The 25382-nt window shown below is 39.0% G+C and overlaps 1 protein-coding gene across 1 annotated transcript; it reads right to left on the reverse strand.

Moving 5' to 3' along the window:
* Positions 1-6837: 6837 nt before the first annotated feature.
* On the reverse strand, positions 6838-23261 carry LOC308648860 (glutathione S-transferase A4). Its single transcript, XM_081293939.1, has 7 exons — positions 23132-23261; positions 22088-22191; positions 16182-16233; positions 14326-14458; positions 12417-12558; positions 10696-10827; positions 6838-7419 (listed from the first exon to the last, which is right to left on the reverse strand). The coding sequence occupies exons 2-7, from the start codon at positions 22172-22174 to the stop codon at positions 7297-7299; spliced, it is 669 nt and encodes a 222-aa protein (XP_081150065.1). The 5' UTR covers positions 22175-22191; positions 23132-23261; the 3' UTR covers positions 6838-7296.
* Positions 23262-25382: the final 2121 nt, after the last annotated feature.

Here is a 25382-nt window from a genome sequence, read left to right on the forward strand (position 1 = left end):
CAGCTGGAGGAGAGATTAAAGGAGGGTTTATAAAACTCTCCTTTCCTATCGAAAGCTCCACCCACTCTAAGAATTAGCCAATGAGCATTCCAGTTTGTTCACATACCTCTGAGGCTTCACTTTACATTCTTTGTTCGTGTATTTCCTAGCATATTAAGTTACCCAAAGAGGAAAAATTTACTCACTCAACAAGTTTTACTCCTGCTCATTCAACAAGTATTTACTGAGTACAATTTTGTGCCAGGCAGTATTGCAGGTGTTGGTGAAACAAAGGTGTACATGATCCATCCAGTTCCTCCACCTGGGGGGCTCACATTCTAGTCACTGAAGACAGGCAATATAAGCATATATTTAAAATTTCTGTTTTTAAAAAATTAATAATAACAACATCATATGATGGATGATTATGGCTTGTGCATAGTGAATTGTACAAGAGTTATAGGGTCTGGAGGGGGAGGAAGAATAGGAGCACTGTGTTTTAGTCTGTTTTGTGATGCTATAACAGAATACCTGAGACTGGGAAATTTTAAAAAAACCCAGAAACTTGTATTTTATTTATTACAGTCCTGGAGGCTAGCAAATCCAAGGTGAAGAGGCCAGCATCTTGTTGCCTTATCCAATGGTAGAAGGTAAAATGAAGAGAATCACTTGCACAGAAGAGTGAGAAAGAAAGAAAGTAGGAAAGGGGGCCAACTTGTTCTTCTTCTTCTTCTTCTTTTTTTTTTTTTTTGTATCAGGGATGCTTAACCACTGAGCAAGTCCTTTTTTGTTTGTTTGTTTTTAAATTTTGAGACAGGATCTCATTAAGTTGCTCAAGGCCTTGCTAAGTTGCTGAGCCTGGCTTTGATCTTGCAATCCTCCTGTCTTAGCCTCCTGAGCTGCTAGAATTAAAGGCATTGCCTAGCTTCATTCTTTTATTAGGCACCCTCTGTTGAGAAAAGTAACCCACTCCTCAAATAATGGCATTAGTCCACTCATAAAGGCAGAGCCTTCATGATCTAGTCACCTCTTAGAGGTCTCACCCCTTAAGGCTTGCACTGGGGATTAGGTTTTCAACACACAGACTTGGACACATATTCACACTACAGCAGGTGTCATGAAGTACCTGTGAAGTCATGTAGTATTCTTTGAAAATGGTCTAAAAAAAAACATAAAATACTTGGGAATAAATATAAGGAAAGAGGTGAAAGACCTCTAAAATGAAAACTACAACATGCTAAAGAAAGAAAATAAAAGAAGACCTTAGAAGATGGAAAGATCTACCTGTTCTTGAAGAGGCAGAATTAATATTGTCAAAATATCCATACTACCAAAAGCACTAGACAGTTTCAATGAAATACCAATCAAAATCCCAATGGCCTTCCTTATAGAAATAGATAAAGCAATCATGAAATTCATCTGGAAAAATAAGAGACCCAGAATAGCCAAAGCAATCCTTAGCAAGAAGAGTGAAGCTGGTGGCATTACTATTCCAGACCTAAAACTATACTACAGAGCAATAGTAACAAAAACAGCATGGTATTGGCACTAAAATAGACTGGTAGACCAATGGTACAGAATAGAGGACACAGAGTCTAACCCACATAACTTCAGTTATATTATATTAGACAAAGGCTCTAAACTGTACATTGGGGAAAGATAGCTTCTTCAATGAATGGTGCTGGGAAACTGGAAATTCATATGTATCAAAATGAAATTAACCCCTATCTCTCATCATGCACAAAACTCAACTCAAAGTAGATTAAGGACCTAGGAATTAAAACAGATAGGCCCAAATCTCTATCATGTCAGATTAGGCCCCAACTTTCCTAATAAAACTCCTGTAGCTCAAGAATTAAAACCAAGAATCAATAAATGGGATGGGATGGATTCAAACTAAAAAGCTTCTTCTCAGCAAAAGAAACAATCAGTGAGGTGAACTCTAACATATCATCTCACTCCAGTCAGAATGACAGCTATTTTGAAGACAAACAACAATAAGTGTTGGCGAGGATGTGGGGATAAAGGTTCACTCATACATTGCTGGTGGGACTGCAAATTGGTGCAGCCAATATGGAAAGCAGTATAGAGAGTCCTTGGAAAATGGCGAGTGGAACCACCATTTGACCCAGCTATCCCTCTCCTTGGACTATACCCAAAGGATGTAAAAACAGCATACTATAGGGACACAGCTACATCAATGTTTATAGCAGCAAAATTCACTATAGCTACACTGTGGAGCCAACCTATATGCTCTTCAGTGGATGAATGGATAAAAAAATGTGGCATATATACATAATGGAATTTTACTCAGCAATAAAAGAGAATAAAATCATGGCATTTACAGGTAAATGGATGGTGTTGGAGAAGATAGTGCTAAGTGAAGTTAGCCAATCCCAAAGAAACAAATGCTGAATGTTTTCTCTGATATAAGGAGGCTGACTCATAGTGGGATAGGGAGGGAGAACATGGGAGGATTAGATGAATTCTAGATAGGGCAGAGGGGTGGGAGGGAAAGTGAGGGGGCAGGGGATTAGCAAGGATGGTGGAATGTGATGGACATCATTATACAAAGTACATGTATGAAGACATGAATTGAGTGTCAACATACTTTATATATAAACAGAGATATGAAAAAATGTGGCATATATGTGTAATAAGAATTGTAATGCATTCTTCTGTTGTGTGTTTAAAAAAAATAAAATCAATTAAATAATAAAAAAAGAACCTACAGAGCAAATCTTTACCACAGGACATCAGATAGAGGACTAATTACTAGATTAAGAACTCAAAAAGCTAAACACACAAAAAAAAAAATCAACAAAAACCAAATAACCCAATCAATAAATGGGCCAAGGAACTGAAGAGACACTTCGAAGAAGAGGATATACAATCAATCAACAAACATGAAAAAGTGTTCAACATCTCTAGCAATTAGAGAAATGCAAATCAAAACTACTCTAAGATTTCATCTCACTCCAGTCAGAATGGCAGCTATCAAGAATACAAACAACGATAAGTGTTGGTGAGGATGTGGGGTAAAAGGCACACTCATACATTGCTGGTGGGACTGCAAATTGGAACAGCCAATATGGAAAGGAGTATGGAGATTCCTTAGAAAACTGTGAATGGAACCACCATTTGACCCAGTTATCCCACTCCTCAGTTTATACCCAAAGGACTTAAAAATAGCATACTGCAGGGACACAGCCATATCAATGTTTATAGCAGCACAAATCACAATAGCTAAATTATGGAACCAACCTAGATGCCCTTCAGTAGATGAATGGATAGGGAAACTTTGGTGTATACACACAATGGAACATAACTCGGCATTAAAAGAGAATAAAATCATGGCATTTGCAGGTAAATAGACAAAGTTGGAGAATATATTGCTAAGTGAAGGAAGCCAATCCCAAAAAACCAAAGGCAAAATGTTTTCTTTGACATGAGGATCTTGACTCATAATGGCGATTGGAGGGGGGGCATGGAAGGAATGGAGGAACTTCAGATAGGGCAATGGGGAGGGAGGGGGAAAGGAGGGGGCAAGAGAGTAGGAATTATGGTGGAATGAGTTAGACATCATTACCCTTAGTACATGTATAAGACATGAATGGTGTGAAAATACTTTATGTACCATCAGTGTCTTGAAAAATTGTGCTCTATATGTGTAATATGAAATGAATTGCATTCTGGCATCATGTATAACAAATTAGAGTAAATAAAAAAATAAAATGGTCTAAGATTAGTTGTAACTATATACTGCAAACTATAAGACAACTGCTAATATATGTTTATATATTATATATGATACATATATGGATATAAGGATGTGTGCATAAGTAATTAACATGTTGATGTGCAGAGTTGAGCAGAAATCTGACTCAAAGCTTAAGGTAGCAAAGGAGACAGATGCAATACCAAGGCAGAGAGAGGTTTTCTATGCTACTTTCAGTCACCTGTCAGATAAATGCAGGCCCAAGAAAAGAGTCAGTGTTTTCAGCCAAAGTATCCATTAAGTCCCTGAAAACCAACCTAGGCTAACTTTGTCATCATGGTCAACACGTCAGAGGTATCATCTACAGCAACACTAGTGGGAGACTACTAACATATTGCTCAAATATGTGACTTCCAAAATTAGTCATTATTAAAGTCAACTAAAAGCAAGAGAAGTTAGAGTGTTTTCCCTATGAAAAGTTCTGTAGATCTCAGGGTCAGAGGATTCCCTCATGTGGGATGTTTGTGCTGACAGAATGAGGAACCTGTGGTACAGGGTTCTGGGCCAGGTAATTTGAGCTAAAGTAATAAAAATTACATTCAAGAATTCTGTAACACAGCAAAAATAAAGGCCCATGTGCAGACCTTGCCCTCTGGGGTTCACTTTCTGCTCTGTACCGTCCTCCAGAATTTGGTCCCTAACAACTGCTCCAGCCAGGCAGAGGCAAGAGAGAATTAGCTTTCTAAAGGCACACCAGCCAAAGTCTCTCAAAGACTTTATACTTTGTCACCTGGCTCATTACACCAGTGCCATGTGCAGTCCATCATCCCTCATCATCCTAAATTCCAGAGCCTTTGCAACAATCCCATTTATACATGTTGTGCACTTTAACGCCCTTGGTTCACCTGTCATGGGTTGGTCCTTGTCCCTGCTCTGTCTTGTGCCCTGTATTATATTGGGAGTATGCAGAGGAGCTAAATTGGGTTCATCCATGAACATTCTAGCATGTTATATTTGAGAATAAATGATCCTGTCTCTGAACTTCTACTGTATTATCAAAGTTTGGTGACTCATGGCGATGAGACGGTGGTAGTGGCAATGGGAGGTTTGAGACTAACCAGTAGGATTATACACCAAAAATGATGTGTGTGTCCTGAGGCAGGACAGGGGAGGAGACTGTTTTCTACTTTGGAAAGTGAATGACATCTTAAGTTCCTGGAATCATGACCAGGAAAGACATGGGAATCTGTTTTCACTGGAGACATCCTTGCCTCTTGTTTTCATTTCCCTCATCCTCTAATTAAGTGCAGAAACCAATCTTACCCTCTAGTTGTTTCCTCAAAGGGCTGGTGTCGAGAGCCCCCTTGTGTCTAAATGAATCAAAACCCCAAAGCACTGCAAAATGACTACATAGTAAGCTGTCAATTAAAATCAGGCATTAGAGGTATTAGATTGTAAAAACACACCAAGATAATAGTATAAAGTAGCCCAATTTCACTGTCATTCCATACAACTTAGTAATACAATCTCTTGAGAGTGATCAAGTCAATGTCCTGTCCCCATATGTAAATCAATCTCCGAATGAGAGTAAAATGTTTCTCCTTCCAGAAGAGTTCAAAGGGAGCAGTGCAAGACTGCCCTCACTTCTGACACCAACTGCAAGTTCAAGGGCTTCCCCAAACCATCCTCAGGTTCACTAATTCACTAGACTCACAGAAAGCTGTTATACTCACAGCTATAGTTCTGTAGATCTCAGTGTCAGAGGATTCCCTCATGTGGGATTTTTGTGCTAACAGAATGAGGAACTTGTGATACAGGATCCAGATGAAAAATAGCCAAGGAAAGAGATACATAGGACAGAGTCCAGGAGGTTCCAATTTAGGGTTTCTAAAGTCCTCTTTCTGTAGAGTCAAAGGCAGTGTGAATTTCTCCTGGCAATAATGTGTAACAGAACATATGGAGTACCATTAACTGGGGAAGCTCACCTGACCCCTGGTGCCCAGGATTTTCATTGTGGGTCTGTGATATGGGCAAGTGAGCACCCAAGCTGGTCTGTGTTCACCCCCTCCAGAGTTGAGATGATATGACCTGACTCAAAGCCTCAACCCTGTGTCACACTGCAGGTATGGCTCAAGGTGCTTCCCCTAAACCACACTATTGTGTTGGTGTCAGCCACGAATTGCATGGGTTTAAACAGTTTCCCAGAGGCAAAGACCAGTCTCTCTCAGACCAAGGTGAAATCCTACTCATTTCCACTTTTTCTTGTGTTGGCTACTACATTTAGGGGCCTGACTGAACTGGGCCAGCTCTCAGATGCAGCCCAGGAGGAGATATTTGTTCCTCCAACTGCCCGGGTGCTGCACCTGCCACTGACTTTGGTCTTTCAGAGATTTTAAATACCACAGTGATGAATGCTCACAAAAGACAAGTAGTGACAAGTGTTTGTGCTGGATTCCCTCTAAGAGAAACACTGAGGCCTTTGTGCTCAGTGACATTACCATTAATGACAGACATTATCAACCACCCTGCAAGTGTCTTTTTTTTTTCCTTTTTATTCTTTCTGAGCAAATGATCCCTCATATAGTGAAGGATGTATGTCCCCTCTACTAGACCCTCATCAAAAGCTTGGCTATGAAACCCTCATTGAAAACCTGCTTTTCCTGGGCTTTTAAATATCTGAGTAGTTGATATTTGAAAAGTGGCATTTCTTCCTTTTCCAAAATTCCTTTCTGTTGTTTATATGCGTATCTCCTCCACCCTGTGGTAAATTTTTCTAGAGCAGAGGCTCCATTCTATGATTCTGCCTCCTGACATTCTGCCTCGCTTACCATAGGTATTCAATTAGGATTTGAGAGGCAACACACGTTTAAAGGCAGTATTAATAGACCGTTCTTAGTTCTGAAATGCAAAAAAATATTAGAAGCCTAGGAATAACATTTGGGTAGTGAGATGATAAAATATATTTGCATTTTCTTATGCATGTGTCAAAAATAACTGGAGTAACTGTATGCTTGTGAGAGGAACTCAGTTTCTAGAAGGCAGAGTTAGAAAGAAGACTTTCAAGGATTGCTTGATTTTTAAGCCATGTGAATATTTTCTAGATTCCATAATAATTAATGAAAAGATTCTAGCAATAGGACAATAATTGGTAAATTCTTTATTTTGGCTAATATCAACTGCATTCATTACTACCATTTGACTTTAGCTCAGAGCAGACTCACTCACTAGAAGTTGAGTTGTAATAGACATTAAAAATAGGGATGAGACTGGAGAAGGGGTTTAGATATAAAGAGAGAGAAAGGAACTAAGAGGAGAACATGAGATCCTGCCAATTATCAGGATGGAGTAAAACAGGACATGAGTAACTTCACCAGATCTAAGTCAAATGCCAGATTTTCCAAAAAAGGTTTTCCAAAAAGTGTCTCATAACAATTATTCACTGGACTAAAAAAAAAGGTTAACATGTTTCAAAGAGAAGATCTCCTCAACATGAAAGACCCAACGCAACACACAGCACTACAACAGAGCTGAGAGCAATTAAGATAGCACTGCAGACACAGCCATCTCTGGGGACAGGCTCCCGTTTAGAGATGGTCACATTATGGCATAAAGATGTTGTAGACGGTTCTCACGTAGATTTCATCAGGAGGGGGCTTCTTCTTGCTTCCAGGCTCAAGGAATCTCTTAATTGTAGGGAAATTACTTAATTTCACTGTGTATTCCTAAAAAAAGGAAAGCATACAAGTTCAAAGTTAAGAGCAAAAGAATTAGTAACTACGAAAATATGGTTGTATTAAATGTCTCATTAAAATTTGTTCCACCACTATCTGTTGAAGGGACCCTACCAGAACTGCAATCCAACATCTCTCTAAGGATGATCTTGTGTAATGATTATTTGCAATCCTTGTCTCCAATGGTAAGACCAGGGTTTATGCAAAACTCATGCTTCACACAAGGATGTGAATTATCTTCAGAGACAGCAAAATTAAAAAAAAATACTTAGAGAATGATTGTAATACTTGGCTTAAAGAGGAAAAAAGAAAAAAAAAAGGACACAGGAAATGCTTTAAGGGCATTGATGTGCTCAGAGGACATGTATGATCCATTTACATAAGAGTGCTTCAAAAGTCATCAGATGGTACAATTTCTATTTTGATTCTGCTTCCTTGTTCTTTTTACTCCTATTAGCAAATGAGTTCTCATTTTGGCTATGTGTGGGAGATGGCCAGCGGCATGCTTCAGAGCCGGGCACTCAGACACCAGATATTTATATAAACTGTAAAGAAAGAAAAAAAAATGTGTTTTTCACTCAGAGTCAAATCTTAAAATTTTCAGTAACTGAGAAGTTCATTTGTCTAATGAAAATTTTGAAATATATATATATATATATATATATATATGAAGCTATGTACACTCATATGGTTTTTAAATCTTTTTAAATTATTTATTAAAAATATTTTTAATGTTTAAAACAAATCTTTAAAAATTATCTTATTAAATTATCTTACTTAAAATAAGATTTATTTTAAAATAAGGCCATTTATTTTTAAGCTACTATTAAATGCCTATTATGTGTAAGACACAGCTTAATTAAGTATACACATGAAAAACAAATACATTCACTATTAACAAAAACCCTAATGTCAATTAATACACAAATATGACAATCTTCTTTTTATTATTTACTTAAGATCTATTTGTATTATGGTGAAGGCGATCCCCCACTCTGTCTTGACAGGGTCACAGTGAGAAAAAGTGCTGGCAAAGCCGCTCTCCCACTGTCTTGACAGGGTCACAGTGAGGATGAATGCTGGCCAAGCCACGCTGGTGGGAAACCGAAACCATGAGACCCTTTTTTATGTAATTGGGACTTTGCATTTTCATGCTTATGTTCCTGACAGGAGGCATGAGCATGTTAAATGCCAAACAAATTAAATTTCAGATGGCTAGAACATAACAGGTAGTTCATGCCTTGGAGGCTGTTCTACTACCCCTCAGCATATCAAGGACAAAGTAGAAGGCTGTTCTTCTATCTCAGTACATTGTGGACAAACCTGATAACGGACAACAATCATCCTCTGAAAGGTCATGAGAATTTTAGGCACCACATTGATTATATCAACTAGAACCCAAGCCCATATTTCTGGCCTCTTAGAAAATCTAATCATTATGCTTATTTTACAAAGTTCACCACATGTAGTCTCATTTTTACATTTAGGAAAGTTAAAACATATAAAGATATATTCTTCTCTTTTTATAAACTCTTTCTTACTTTACATAGGGATATATGATGAGCAGAGTTAATATTGGTGGAAAGTGGATTGATGTTTAGAACTTACTTTCTATTGAGAAAGATTATAAAGATATGAGAACTAGTGCACCTTGAGTGAGAAACAAAGAAACTCTTTGAGAAAGCAGCTCAACCAGTTTTATGAGAATAAATTTAGGAATTAATTAAAATAGCTTTATAAGACACAGTTTTAGAATAATGTTAGAAATATTATTTTATTTAGATTCTTAAGTTTAGAAATTCTTAAGTTTTAGTTGTATAGGTTTCTGATATGTTTTAAGAATGATTCATAAACTTTAGGATATTTTAAATATAAGATTTAAAGGGACTTTTTTAGATGGGAATTTTAGAAGAAATAAAGTACAAGTGTACTTTAGGTTAATGATGGGTTAGGAGACTTAGAGTCTGGTTACGTAGTTTGGCATTAGTTAATAAGAAAATAACATATCTTGGGAAAAATAGTAAATCTTGGGAAAATCTGAAAAATGTAAATTAGTGACGTATTTTATTAATGATTCTGTACTTTTAATAATTACATAACTGAAGGTCATATCCTGGAAAAATGTAAATTAATGTTACATTTTTTGTACCCCCAATCATGGTTAAGGAAATGTCATGTCTTGGCAAAGTTTTAAATTATATAATCAATGACGTATTTTGAATCTATAATGATGAGAAAAATTGTAATAAAAGATGACCCAGAGAAAGCTGCATTAGAGCTCTCTCTGGAGATTGCTCGAACGGAACGACTCCTGTCTCATCTTTTCGCCAACGCCACTCATCCTTCAGGACTCCCTGGACCCCACTAGGGCAGGACCCTGGCATGTATTATCTAATTTTGAATATTATATCAATATTTGAAGGCTTAGTCCAAATGATTTGTCATTTCAAGACTTACTTGAAGTTCCTATTTATGTAAATAAAACTTGTATGATTTTTACCTTCCCTTCAGTCAATACAGGAATACTGTTTAATCCAATCCAGATCTGCTATCAGATTCTGAAGTCCTTTAATGTTGACACTTAATCTGCTCAGAGATTAAAGTTGTGTTTCCATATACTTGCCTTGGGTTTTAAAAGGAAGTTGTCAGCTTCATGGATATAAAATATCAAGGTCCTGGTGCCACAGTTTAACCAAAAAGCTAGATGTTTATCATTTACCCTAGACTCTTTAGATCTTTCATGTATATTCAAAGTATAGTATTTCACTGCCTATTAGTTATGTAAAGCGAAAATAAAAACTTCTTTCATGTCAATTATCTTTCACCTGTAAGGATTTGAGAAGCAGAAAAACAATTTCAAGTCTATAACTTAATTTCATTTTACTAAATAGAATCTTTTTCTTTTGGTATCAGGAATTTAACCCACTGAACCATTGAGCCACATCCTCAGCTCTTTTTAAAAATATTTTATTTAGAGAGAGACAGGGTCTCACTAAGTTGCTTAGGGCCTCATTAAGTTGCTGAGACTGGCTTTGAACTTGTAATCCCCCTGCTTCAGCCTCTCAAGCCACTGGGATTACAGGTGACAGGTGTGTACCACCACACCAGGCTACTAAATAGAATCTAAAACTTAATCTCTTTCTATCTCTCACTTGCGCGCGCTCGCTCTCTCTCTCTCTCTCTCTCTCTCTCTCTCTCTCTCTCGCCAGAAACTGAAGACAGGCCCAAGAATTCTGGGCCAGTTTTCCAATACACCATTCTATTTACCTGGAGGAAAGGAAATGCAGACAGGATATTAGGAATTTTCTCTTCAAGAGCCAAAATGGTCTGGAGTAGAATCACATCAGCAAGGCTCAGCTGATTACCAACAAGAAAGTTTTGTCCATGATTCCTTAAAACCTGCAGGATATAAATGGTTTACATTGGCTATGATATTGCATGTGAAAAAACTGAAGAAGCTATTTTATCAGTGTAGTATCTACGAAGGGGTTGAAATTGTGGCCTTGTCCTTTTATCCTTTTATAACAATGGCAATGAAGAAGACACCTCTATATCTAAGCAGGAGAGGAAGAGAAAGCACAAACAGGTATGGAAATTAATGCAGCCTTAAATATCTGCTGTAGATCAGAATGAGACACTAAAAGGGGAAAAGAAAACCTCAGTTTCTGAACTTTGCATTCAGAAAAGAATAAAGCCATTCCAGAAACGCACCTATAGCAAACAGCTGCCCGTGATGAGTCCCTGCAGGTCAGGGAGGGGTGGAGTGATATCAGGAGCCTAAAGGATACATTGTCTCCAAGGGGTCCATTCTCTTCCCAGTTCTGTGACCCTTGGGACTTGTAGTAGTAAACCAAACCTGACCATGAAAATAAACCTCACAACTTCCCAAACAGAGAAAAGTAAATGCTTAAGTTCATCCTGACTCCATTTTGAGGGTAACACCTAGGTATGGGGATTTGTAAGAACAAATTCTGATCAGGGAGAGGCAAAGAACAGTGGCAACAAAGTGTTCTTCCTTTCTCAGTGAACTTTTATGTGCACTAGAATACCTGTGTGTGCACATACATGTGTGGGGGTGTCTGATAGGGGCCCTGAAATTGATTCTGAATCAAACACAGCTACTAGAGCCAGAGTGATAAAGCACAGTGAATCCAGAATGTGTACGCAGAGGCCAGCGTCTCAGTCCTGGCTGTCCATTTTCTAACCACGTATCTTGGACAAGTTGATGGATTGCTGATTCCATTTCATTATATGCAAGAAGGATAACAATTTTTACTTCATATCTATGTTACAAGGAGCCCTCCCACGGGCCACTGTGCCACTAGACTCACCAGTGACTCTCCTACTTCATGAAGGGCTTATGGGAAAAATACCATGAAACTAGACTACAGAACACCCCTCCACCCCAGCCTAATCACTTTTTTTTCTTTACTATAATACCATGAAGATGGTCAGAGGGAGTTGGCCAAATAGGTCTTTCCATAATTTTATATCCTCTTGTTTTATTTTTAATAAAAACATTTTTAAAAATTCCTTCTAATTCAGGGGAAAAAATAATTTAAAGCTTTGGGAAATAAGTATGGTAATACCCAGGAGAAAATTGCAAAACAAAAAACAAGGTAAGAGCAAAGGGAAGAGAAAACGGAAATGGGTTTCTTCACATCAAACTATCAAGGAGGATGTCTGATCATGAGAGCTGTCTAATGAGTGTTTGCTGACTGAATGAATGAGGTAGTTCCTGCTTTTCTCTCTTATACAAAGTAAGTGCTGGGTGAAGTACGAATAAGAATGCACAAACTTTTGCTAGATTTCTTAATAATGTAGCCCTCAGAGAGTCTGAGGGGCTCCAAGGCTTCAGCTCTGTATTGATGGCCACAGTTAGCTAGTTCTTAGGAGTCTGTTAACTCTTAGGTTAGAAAAGCTCAACTGGGCTCAGCTTTACACTGCCCTGAACAGAAAAGGTCATCTGTGATGCCCCATGGGATTACCTTTTCAAACACAGGAAAGTATCTAATTATAGCCTTCTGGGCCATGTTAACCACTTCCTTTTGTTGATCTTCCGGTTTTAAGAAAGGATGCATGATGAGCAGTTCCAGCAGATCCAGTGTCCCCTCCACATACATGTCAATGCTTCAAACAGAAAAGCAGGTGTCTCAGTTCTCCCCCTTGAAGTTAACGGTTTTCACATCTAAGAATATAGAGTGCTTTTTCTTCAGGCTATGCTAACCTAAGTACCAAGGAACATTTGCCTAAAACTGTCTGAAAAGCAAAGGTAGAGAGTTCATTCTAGTTACGGTTCAAAAACATCCTTCACAAATCAGAACTTTGACAGTCACAGCTGCCCTCTCTCCCCAGCTCCTACTCCTCCACCCTCACCCCAGCATTCACACCAAGTGCTCCTGGTGTGAATTTTACATTTATAAAAATAATGAATATCATTTACAGAATGCTTGGAGCACACCAGTCATGGTGCTAAACATTCTGCATCCATTATCTCACTGAATCCCATGACACCACGTAGATGTGCTATTATTACACCTGATGTATGGAAAACTGAGGCCTAACCCTTTGCCCAGGATCATGTATCCAGGAAGTGCAAGAACCAGACTCAGTTCAAACGATAATCAATGCATGCTATCCCAGACCTTGAATGTCTGTTTCTCAACCCTAATACTCAAAGAAGTTAAAAAGTAGTATTGAAGTATTTAAAGATGCTAAAATATTTATGACATTATGAAATTATGACATCTTAAATAGATATATCAGAATTCAATTCCTTTCTATCATTTAATTTGAATCTGATTATAGACCCAAAAGACACAATCTTGAAAGATTAAAATTCTAAATATTAAATCCTGGAAGTCAAATTTTCTTTTTAGTATTTTTTTTTTTTTTTGGACAGGCCATCTTTTTACAGACACCCTCCCCACACACTATTTTAAGTTGCCAGCACTACTTTTTATAATTCACTCTCCATGTATTTCATTTTTGCATCACTTCCAATATTGGAGGTATACATTATGTGAAGAATTTTAGAGAATTCTAATTCATTTTATGTATGTTTTGCAACTTTGACTCCCTAAAGGTGCATTATCCCAAGGTTGGTTTTGTGTCTAAGCATTGTGCATGTACATAAAAATGTTGAAGTTTCCCAGTAAATGAAGAGATGGCCTTTTTGTACTTCTACATTTGTGAAAGATAAAATTTCTCAGCATCTCAGCTCTCTGGATGACTGACTCTGTGGGGCCTCACTGTAGCATGTGACCAGTTTGCCAAAGGTCTTAGCTTGTCTCTCACAATATTCCAGATGACTGCAGTTGAGAAGCTAGATACACACAACTACCAACCACAGTGACATGAATTTCTATGCTTTGTTTTTTTGGCCTATTTTTTTAACGAATACTGTTTTTCTTCTCATAAATATTATATTCATGTGACTGTTGTTAGTTTACCTGAATGTTTATGTTTGCAAAAATATCTGGTAACAGATTTTTTTTTATTGTGCAAAGTAGGCTATGGTAGTTCTGCCATGTTTTTATGTTTCTCAAATAAAAACCCCTTTAAAAATGTAAATAAATGTCTTCTAAAAGAATTTTTAAGAATTAGTTTGTCTAGACAGAATAATATATTTTTAGGATTTTTTTCTTTTGGGATTTTAGACCTTAGAAATTTTAGACCTTTTGGGATTTTGATGTTTAGGACTGTGTCTTTAAGAATTATGGCCCAAACTTATTTTACTCAGATTTTCTATACTGAATTTCCAAACAGTCTTCATGGCCTTTCTGAGGTATGTTTCCTGTTCACACTAATGATTCAGGACATAAAGGAATGGGGTGTGCTACAGAGGATTGCTAATCAGCTAAGGCACTAGAGAGGGTGTCAGAGGAGCCACCGTACAGGGTTCTTTCTTTGAGGTCCTTGCCAAATAGATGGTGCTTTTCTGCTATGTAGTGGAGAATGCATCGGGTCTGGACCAACTTCATTCCATCAATTTCAACCATGGGCACTTGTTGGAACAGCAAGTGGTTACCTGAAAACAGAAACTCAGAGTTAGAACTGACCTCTTCTTCCCATTCTCCAATCCCTAAAAAAGGGCCCTATTGAATGAAAAGGGGCAGTGGAGTCACGGTCTTAGGAAATACCAGAAAGCTCTCAGATGAAAGTTAACTTCAACTTCCAACTTCATCCAGGGGAGCAGATTTTAACCATGAAAGAAGCCTGAAAACTAACACTGTTGTAAATCTTCCCTTCTTATTTCCCCATCAAAAATACCTACCACTGAGACAAGGGATTGGGGAGGCCACATACTGGAGATACGTGTTCAGAGCTGCACCAGTCAATATTTATACCTATATTAGAATAATTAAAATACTAAAAATTACAATACAGTTCCTCAGTCACATTAGACACATTTCAAGTATTCGGTGGTCAGAGATGGCTGGGGGTGGCTGCATTGAACAGTGTAGAACAGGACCTTTCTGTCACTTCAGAGTGCACTGAACAGCACTGAGAGACTCTGATCCTGAAACCTAAGGCACTGCGGATTCTCAGGTATTCCTGCCGGCTTCTCCTCTTCTACAGTCGCGGGCCACTTACTACCAAGTTTGCTATCACTGAACCCAGAACCTTCTCCAACAAACCTATATCAAACACATCCACATACCCAACTTTGGGAAGAAATGCAGAGAAAAGATTCAGCCCTTGGGCTGGGGCACTAACTTCAGACCAGTGTCACACACAAAAGCTGGCATTACAGCCCTGTAGACCTGGCCCTAAAGGGAGCCTTGACTTGGGCCTGGGACCTGATAGCTGGGTGGGAAATTGCTCAGAGAGTTAGTAGGATTCCTTAAGGGCATGCTGATGGTTCCCATGCAGAGGATGGGCACAGAGGGAGCAGGGCTGGCCAAGGAGCTAAAGAGAAGCCTTTTATGGATTTCACTTCCATTTGGTAACTAGGTAGAGAAGATGGAGAAGGATGAGAAGGAGGGGAAGAGCAAAAGGGAGAGGGGAAAGGGAAGAAAGGTTGAAAGGTTGAAAGGGGCCAGGGGAGGAGACAGGGATGGAGAAGGGTTGTTCACTTGGATGGGGAAGGAACTGTTCCTGCCTTTCAGTGAGCTTTTATTAGAACTCCTGAGCAAAAAGTGACTTCCTGCTGGGTGCAGTGGCACACGCCTGTAAACCCAGCACCTTGGGAGGCTGAGGCAGGAGGATCATAAGTTCAAAGCCAGCCTCAGCAAAAGTGAGGTACTAAGCAACTCAGTGAGACCCCTGTCTCTAAATAAAATACAAAATAGGGCTGGGGATGTGGCTCAGTGGCCAAGTGCCTCTGAATTACCAACCCCCACCCCCCCACCACCACCACTACCAAAAAAAGAAGTGACTTCCTGGCAATTTCAGCTGTATATTCTCTTTTAGTTTTCTGGGTTTAGGATACTGTTCTTAATGTTTTCTGCATCTTTACCCTTCCACATAAATATGTTCTTTAAAAACAGCAGTACAACCAGATGCGATGGCCTATGCCTATAGTTCCAACAGCTCAGGAGACAGAGATGGGAGGATCACAAGTTCAAAGCCAGCCTCAGCAAAGTGAGGTGCTAAACACCTCAGTGAGACCCTGTCTCTAAATAAAATACAAAATAGGACTGGGGATGTGGCTCAGTGGTTGAGTGCCCCTGAATTCAATCCCTGGTACCAAAAAACGAAACAAAAAAACTCAGCAGTACTGTAGACAATAGTTTCATGTTCATACTCACCATCCTGCAACTTGTGCAACTGTTCTTTCGTTTCCAGAAATTCTTCATCAAACTAAATTAAAAAAAAAAAAGATACCCCCGCCACAGAAGGTAAATATCATTAGAGGTACAGGAGTGAAAACATCAATTTAAATCGCTTCAAGAAGCAGAGACCAAGTGCATACTTTGCATCCATATCTTGGTTCCTAAATATCACTGCCCACCAAAATGATCCAAGGCTCTTACAAGAAAAGGTTTATACTTTTATGTCAGAGTAAGGAAGTGCTCACAGATGAATGATACATGGCACAGGAAAAGGCATGGAGGACACTATTTTAGATGGATTCCCTAACCAAATGTGAGACAAATCAAGCATCAAAAAGAATGATGTCAGGTGTGGATTATAACACACAACAAAATCTCTATGCCCATAAATGATGATACTAAAAAAATGGTGGGAGGGGGCAAAAGCTCTGTTTTGAAAAAGAAGTAGTGCTAACTGATGAAGCTTTAATGCTAATGAATGATAAAATTAGAAAATCCTCACTTTGCATCCTCTAGTGTAATAACTAATTCTGACAAGGATCATAATGGCCACTAAAATCACTGGGATAGAGAACATTCACTCACTCTCCAAGTGTCATTTCAAAGTTACTTAACTGTGATAAAAGGAAAATGTGTCCTTACAATAGAAGGGTCTGGAGATCTCACCGTCTAATGATCAAACTGGGCTCGGGAAAGGGGAGACTCAGACATCCTGTGCTTTCTGTTGTGACCAATGAAGAAAGGCAGAGTATCACCTGTAAAAATATCTCCAAAAACATTTAACCTGAATTTAATCTCAAGGTAGAAATCAGGCATATCCAGGATGTGGCACATTCAGTGACATAATGACCTGAACTCTAAGAACAGCATGGGAAAAAAAAAAAGAAGAAAGAAGTAGGTATTATTCTCAATAAAATGAGACTAAAGAGACAAAACCACCAAATGCCTAACTCTAGATTAGATGAGGGGAAATTGTTATAATTGCTAAGTAAAATGTAACAGAGACACTGGACAATATGAAAAATCTGAATATGGACTACATATTAGATGTTAGGGTCTTAGTGCTAATTTTCTTAATTGTTCTTTATCAAAATAATTATTTATTCTTTCTTCTTTCAAATGATTCAAAAAAATACAGAGAGGAAGGGAAAATGTAAATGCAGCAAAATGTGAACAACTGGTGAGTTGAGTTGAAAGACATGCTATCACATCTTTTCTGTAGGTTTGAGTTTTCAAATTTAAAAGTTGAGGTGAGAAAAAGGAATGAAAACAAGGCCCTCTTCTGGCGACAGCATGAAACACATTCTAAATGCTCCATACCAATGCTCTTGGTGTCAAGAATCCCAGGAGGAGTCCCCAGCAGCTAGGACCCTGCACTACACACCCAGGTCATTCTAAGGAGGGTGGAGCTGCTAAACAGGGTAGCAGTACCCACAGGCCTCTGCTCATCCATCTGAGCTAGCTGATGTGGATGAACCAGAGTGATGGGGTGTAGATGTGGCTTCTGCTACTCATCAGGGTCTTCAAAATGCAAGGAGAGGAGTCCTAACTCCCCAGAGGATCCCCATCTGAGGCCCACGGGGGCAGTAGCCTCAAGGCAACAATGATTAGGTCATTTGTCCTAACTCCTGGAAGATCAGAGGTGGTGCAAGTAACTTTCTCTCCATGCTACTGTTTCTCAAGCTTTATGGCCATGATCACTTAAAACATATGGGAAAGCAGGAGACAGACATATGCTCGGGAGACTCATATTCAGTACTTGGGAGGGCCCAGAATTACAGAATTTTTTTTAAAAAAAAACAAGAATGATTCTGGTATTTTACTTCTGAGAACACACGTGCTAAATAAATGCTATCTCTCACTAAGATTGCTTTGTATCTAGCTTTATAAACCATTGGTAAATAAGAGAAATTGGCACTGGCATGGGGACAGGGAGATAGAAGGAAGGAAAAATCCTAAGTAACAGTCTATGGCTGCAGGGATAGAGACAGCAGCTCAACTTCTATCCACCCAGTCACTTGCCTTTTCTCCCTAGTCCAGGATACAGTTCCCCATGTAGGATTCTATAGAGAACTGTCCCCTTCCACACCAAACACTCTTTCTTCTAAGTGAGTTACTTAGAAGTCCTGAATCAGGAGTTCCTGGCCTTTAAGTCTTCTCTTTTATATGTGTTACTCTTCCTCTTAATATGGGTTTTTGCTGGGTTTCTGAGGGGGTCTTCAGACAAATGAAGTCCAAAGCATCAAAGCATCAAAGACAAGCACAACAAAGACCAACAACCAGCTCAGAGCAATGTCAGCGAGGGCTCAAACCAAGTGACTGAGAAGAGGATGCTGATTCCCTGAATCAGGACAGCTGATTTTCAGCAGGTTCTAGCCACTTCTAGGCACCTCATTACTTAGGTCTGTGTGCTTTCCATAAGAGGACCAAATACCCAGTCCTGGGTTACTGGAAAACACAAACTTGTCTGCTGGCTTCATGAGAATAAATTTAGCTAAAATCATCTTTTGGTAAAGAGATAGGAAGTGACCTCCCCTAACACCATCTTTTGGAAACTGCTACTATACACCATGTGGTTGGCCCTGGCAAGGAGGACAGTTTTAGTTCTCTTCACCCTGGAGACCCCGCTAGGCTCATTATTCCACCCCATTGGCCTGTCCAATACGATTGGTCTTTGGTAGGTGATTATATGACCCATGTTCTTTTTGTTAACTTTTTAAAGATTTTGTTAACTTTTGTAAGGAAGATTCTTGACTCATAAGAGAGTAGGAAGGGCAGGATAGAATGAAGGCAGGGAAAAAGAGACTTTGACAAAGGATGATATGACATACGTGTATGTGGCACACATGTATCTATTCAAAACCTATGAAACAAATCAAAAGCCTGCCAGAATTAGACAAGTGACAAACAAGGGAAGTCAACCAGGTTCAGGTCCTGGGACCACAACTGCTTTCTTTCCTTTCTTCACACGATTAAAAAATAAAAGCTGAGACAACAGGGAATGGTGGGGAAGTTCTTATTTAGATCCAGCAATTGCTGCTCTGTACAAATTAGGGCCCAGTATCATCAGATCTTCCAATTTCTTTTTTTTTTCTTGAAAATTTTTTTTAAGAGAGAGAGAGAGAGAGAATTTTTTAATATTTATTTTTTAGTTTTCGGCGGACACAACATCTTTGTTTGTATGTGGTGCTGAGGATGGAACCTGGGCCGCACGCATGCCAGGCGAGCGCGCTACCACTTGAGCCACACCCCCAGCCCTCTTCCAATTTTTTAACAGAAGTCAGAAACAGGATTTGTTTATAAAAATGATGTCAACCAGTTTGGAAAACTGTAAAATACTGTGTGGAAAGTTATAACAACATGCAAAAACATATAAATAAAACCCAAATCAATATTTGTTATCTTTAGAAGTTGCTAGGGCAACAACCATTTATTCTGAAAATGGATAAATAGAACCAAACATTAATCAAGACTTTCTTTAGGAAAGGTAGCAGAATACAACAATTACTAATAGGGCATTATGTAAAATTGTGGATGTGTAACCGACGTGATTCTGCAATCTGCATTTGGGGTAAAATTGGGGGTTCATAACCCACTTCAATCTAATATATGAAATATGATATGTCAAGAGCTTTGTAATGTTGTGAACAACCAATAAAAAAATTAAAAAAAAACTCAAAGACTTTCTATATGAGCCATATTTCAAGGAAATTAAATAAGGAGTGAAAATTATTCATTATAAGGGAATCATCATTAATAAATTAATAAATTCAGGTGAAATGATAGAAAAATTGTTATTTTGTAATCCCTAGCAATGATGATGATGATTAGTAGCTACTAAAACCACTAGTTGAAAAAGTGATGTAGTGATATTGTAGTTTACAATATCAAGCTCAGTGTCACTGATGTGGTACAATGCAGCCCCTGATGTGGTACAATAGAAGTGCTTTCCAAGTTGTTCTCCTGATATAGTCTGGCGAGGCAAATAAAATCTAAGACAAAAAGAAGCCTGGATCTAATCACACCTCTGAGGTCAACGAGCAGCTTATAGGAAATATAGAGAAGAGAGGATAGCCTCATTTCACCATGTTACCTCAAAATAACTCCCAGATGGTAAAGAAGCCAAATCCAGAATGGGTGACATTCTACAAGGCAGGTTTTTTTTCCCCTATAAAAAAACAACTAAGAAACAAACGCAGATAACTAGCACCCAAATCTCTTGGCTTCTAATGTAATTTCCTACTACAAGGGACTAGGGCTACTTGGAGAAATACCTGATTGTAATAGAGCAGTGAAAATACAAGATGAGCATTAGAGCATCTTATAGTGTCAGAAAGTAATGAAGGGCTAAGAAAAAGAAAAAGGAAGAAAAAAAGAAAGAAAAGAGTACCAATGGCCAAAGCTGGAACGACCTAAGCAATAACTAAATGATGTGTGTGTGTGTGTGTGTGTGTGTGTAGAGAAATCTTCCTTACATAAAAATTCCAAATGTAAATACTCCCTCCTTCAGGAGGTGGAGCTTTAGTTCCCATCCTTTTGCTTGTGGGCCGGACTTAATGATTTGCTTCCAAAGAATACAGGGAAAAACAATAACACAACAATGGAGAAATGTGACAGACCTTAACCAAATGACCAAGGTTACCAGCTCCAGTGATGATTCAGGTTGATATCATCTAACCCAGGATAAGATGCAAAGAGAAGAGAACATCAGTTTGGCACTTCCTGCCCTCAAACTCATAAACCCATCTAATCATGGGAGAACATCAGACATGGAGAATCCTACAAAAATACTTCAAGGAGGTGAAATAAAGAAAAGGCTGAGTAACTATCACAGACTGATGGCAAGTAGAGAAACATACAAATATAGTGTTGAACCATGGAATAGTAAAAGGACGTTAGTAGGAAAAAAATTGTGAAAGCAAATAAAGTATGCTATGTAGTTAGTCACATATTTCTTAGTTTGGCACGTAAAATGTGATCATTAGGGGGGATTTAGGGTTGCATGGCACAATTTTACAACTTTCTATAAATCTGGAATTATTGCTAAGTATAGTTTTTTTTAATGTGGAGGAAAAATGTTGGAGAATTTTAAAATACTAGAAGAAGACACAAAATTAAATGCAATATGTTGACCTTGTTTAGATCAGGACTGGAACAAACTACTAAAAAATTGGAGACAATTAGACTGAGTGTTAGATGATAACAAGAAATGTGATAAATGTTGGGTGTGATAACACTGTTGTTAAGTTTTAAATTCCCAACCCGTTCAAGAGCAATGTGGAAGTACAGTCCTCCCAGATGAAATGATATGATGTTTGAATTTTGCTTTAAAAATGCTTCCAACAAAACAAGTGGAGGGAGGAGCTTGATCAAACAGGATTAGCATAAAGCTAATGATCTTTTGAGCTGGAAGATGGGTAATGCATAGAATTTATGGCAATGCTAGATGTGGTTTGTATCTGAAACTTTTCATAATAAAAAAACCAAAGGAACAGAAATGCTATGTGGACCATTGCTCAAGAGTATGCTGGCAAAATGCCAAGGTTTGCCATTTGGAAGCTATCAACAAGAAATTTACCCAGAGATTGCATAATTAGTAAATGTTCAGGGTGAAATTGGAAATTTTCTGATTAATCCCCTTTCTCCTTATTATTCACTGGTGTTAGATCAGAGGCCAACGATTAAGTAAAAGTCAAAGGAGAAACAGAAATCCATAGATTACATTCCATTTATAAATAAAAGTCCCTTGACAGGAAGGAATCTTCTGACCCAAAGCACAGCTGTGATTTTGGTAAAGGATGAATAGGTTCTCTGAAACTTATTATTTCCTCAAAAGTCTCAAAGTTGTATGGCAAATCTGTGAAGAAACAGCAGAGAGATACCTCGACTCCAGCGGCTGCTAAAACCCATCTTACGGATTCCATGCGGCCTCTTCCGTTGGGGTAGTGGAGCTTGGGCCTCGCTGCCATGATGGCTTTTCAGGCTTCTGAAAAACAAATGCAGCAGGCAGCTCCTCGCACACGAACCAACAACCCACGTTTTTAATGTCGTGTCCTTTGCCAGTGCTCAGGGGCTACATGAATATTCAGGATTTTGGAACAGGAAATTGTTTTCTTTTATTGCTGCATTTTCCTTCACTCAATAAAAACATACCACCATTTTAAAACATGGAGAAAAAAAAAAGAAAAAGCAACAGCTTTGGCTTTCATATTGTTTCTATTTATGATTTCTTGTTCTGGATTTTGGGAACCTGGGGGCGATTTGTTGTAAAGACATTTGTGCTAGCAGTACAGTATGTCACAGATTCATCATACCGTTATGATGTTTTTTCGACCTTGAGAATCTTAGGATTTTTTCCAAATTCAGCTTGGAGGGGCAAGTCACAGAGGGCCGCAGGGGCGAAATGCACGCCCACTGGAATCTAAGTATTCATGTTTTACATGCATCGTCATATGTTATCAAAGCAACTGGGAGGTGGACAGGACAAATATTGCTATTGTCCGCAAGAAGTGAATCTGCTGTGGCCCTCCCGGCCCCGCACGTGCCCACCCCCTGCTAGAAGATGATTCCCTGGCTTGAGAAATCTCCCCAGGCCACACTTGGCTCTCTGAAAACAAGACTCCCAGCTCAATCCACGAAGGGCTGCAGCCGTTGTCTGGTCGCCTGGGGCGATCTGAGCCTACCTTCGCAAAGGAGGGTAATAAAAATGCACCCAGAGCCAAGAATGACCCAATCCCAACCTAGGGGCCCGAGTCTGCCCAGATGGGGGCGGAGGTGCAAAAGACAAGAGGGAGAAAGACAAAAAAAAAAGGCTGAATAGTGAGGGGGTGAGGGATGGATGGGGCAGCAAGGGGCTCAGAGAATAGCCAGGAGGAGAAACAACAAGAGGGGAAAGGACGGGCGGGGACGGCGGGAGGAAGACAGACCTGGGGTCCACTCGGAGCGCCACGGACTGCACAAAGCGCTCGGCCAGCTGTCTGCAGCGAGGCGGGCGGAGCGCCAGACGAGGAGGCGGCTCCACATGGGCGAGACTCCGGGAGGACTTCACCAATCAAGAAGACAATATTTAGCATGCCCCACCCAGCTGCAAGGGATTCTGGATAATGTGAAAAAAATCCCAAATTTAAGACACTTTCATTTCGATTTTAGCATTTTGGGGGGTTTAAATTACCTTTTTAGTAATTAGAGCAAGTTTTGTTTTAATTATAAAGTCATATTATGAGCAAAATGTAAGACGGAAACTCAACCTATGTGTAAAGTTCTAAATTTCTTTAGGTTTATATAGCCTGTAGCCCAGCCTACTTTCTCGGATGTGAGGGCGATCTGGCTGCGACATCTGTCACCCCATTGATCGCCAGGGTTGATTCGGCTGATCTGGCTGGCTAGGCGGGTGTCCCCTTCCTCCCTCACCGCTCCATGTGCGTCCCTCCCGAAGCTGCGCGCTCGGTCGAAGAGGACGACCTTCCCCGATAGAGGAGGACCGGTCTTCGGTCAAGGGTATACGAGTAGCTGCGCTCCCCTGCTAGAACCTCCAAACAAGCTCTCAAGGTCCATTTGTAGGAGAACGTAGGGTAGTCAAGCTTCCAAGACTCCAGACACATCCAAATGAGGCGCTGCACGTGGCAGTCTGCCTTTCTTTTCCACCTTTAATAATTTTCCCCCTTCTTTCTTCCTTTATCCCAATGGATCATCTTAAGCAATTCCTTCAATTCGTACGTTTTAGAGACGAGTCCTCTGGCCACAGGGCCAAACATAGCACCCACTCAACAGAAGACATTAGGGTATTAGTGGACATGGTGGTAAAAAAGAAATTTGGCTCATGAATGTTAATAAGTTAAAACTTTAAATTATATATTTTAAATTTTAATAAAAAGTTAAGCTTATATAAACTGAAAAAATGCAAAATTCACGTAGATTTTAAAGTTAAAAAATATATACCTGTGGCATAAAGATGTGGCTCAGCAGCAGAGCACTTGCCTGGTATGTTTGATCTCCAGCAATATATATTGTTTATGCATATAGAAACAATTTTTTTGCTGTTTTTTAGAGGCAGCTTCTGTGATTTCTTGGCTAGAGCATGTTGTTGATTATTGTCTTCACCCATGAAGGGCTCTTGACAGTACCTTAACCTTATGAGATTTTATTTTTAGTAGATTGCTCTGACAGGAGTGTGGAGAATGATTTAGAAATGTGCCAGTATAGAAATGGAGCTCTGTTAAGTGTGTGAACTCAGGTAGTATTGTGAGTTTGAAGAAGATGGGTAAGAAAAGACAAGATATAGATAGAAGGCAGAGGATTTACTAATGAGGGAAGGAAGAAAGAGGAAATGTCTAGAATAATGCCTCCCTACCAATTTTTCCTTTTTCTCCCATTCACAAGTGATTGGGTGTACACACACACACACACACACACTTCCTTTTATACCCTATTTTTCATAACATTAATTGTCATCTATCATATTATTTATTTATCTATAGATTTACTAAAATGTAAATTCCAAGAGGTTAAAGATTTTTGTCTTTTATTTTTTTTTGTTTGTTTGTTTCCTTTATTGTACTCTGCTTACTATGGGGTACACATTCAGAGAAAACTTGTTGCGTGAATGAATGAATGAATGAATAATGCTTTCTTTTTTACCTCAGTTAATCCCAGGGGAGGAAGACAAAGTTTTGGAGACATTACATATCTTTTGTTCCAATCAGCCATCCACCTGGAAATGTCCACTAGACAATTGAATACCCAGTTATGACTTGGAAGAGAGGATTAATGATGAATCAAACTGGCAGCAGGACAGGTCAGTAAAAGATAAAGCACTTCTAGGACAATTATGTACCCCAGGAGTCTGAAGAGTCACTTTAAAATAACACTGACAGCATGTGTCCAATTTCGTCTTCCAAATTCTTACCTGATACAGAGATTATTCAGTTAACATGGGTAAGAAATTGCATTTTCCACCCTACTGAAAGTGATCATTCTTTATTAATTTTTCCACTGAATCTTTATACAGGGATTTACTTAATTGAGCTAGATGCACAGTGTCATTATTCGACTTTGCTTAGTTCTACCTGTTTTAATCTTATCAAATTGCTGATATTTGACTATTGTTCTTAATCTTAAAAAAATGCTAATTCCATATGTCTAATCTCATAAAATATGGGTAACATCATCCTACCAATC

Source organism: Spermophilus citellus, assembly GCF_964194105.1.
Source record: "Spermophilus citellus genome assembly, chromosome: 5".
In the NCBI taxonomy this organism is placed as follows: Eukaryota; Metazoa; Chordata; class Mammalia; order Rodentia; family Sciuridae; genus Spermophilus; species Spermophilus citellus.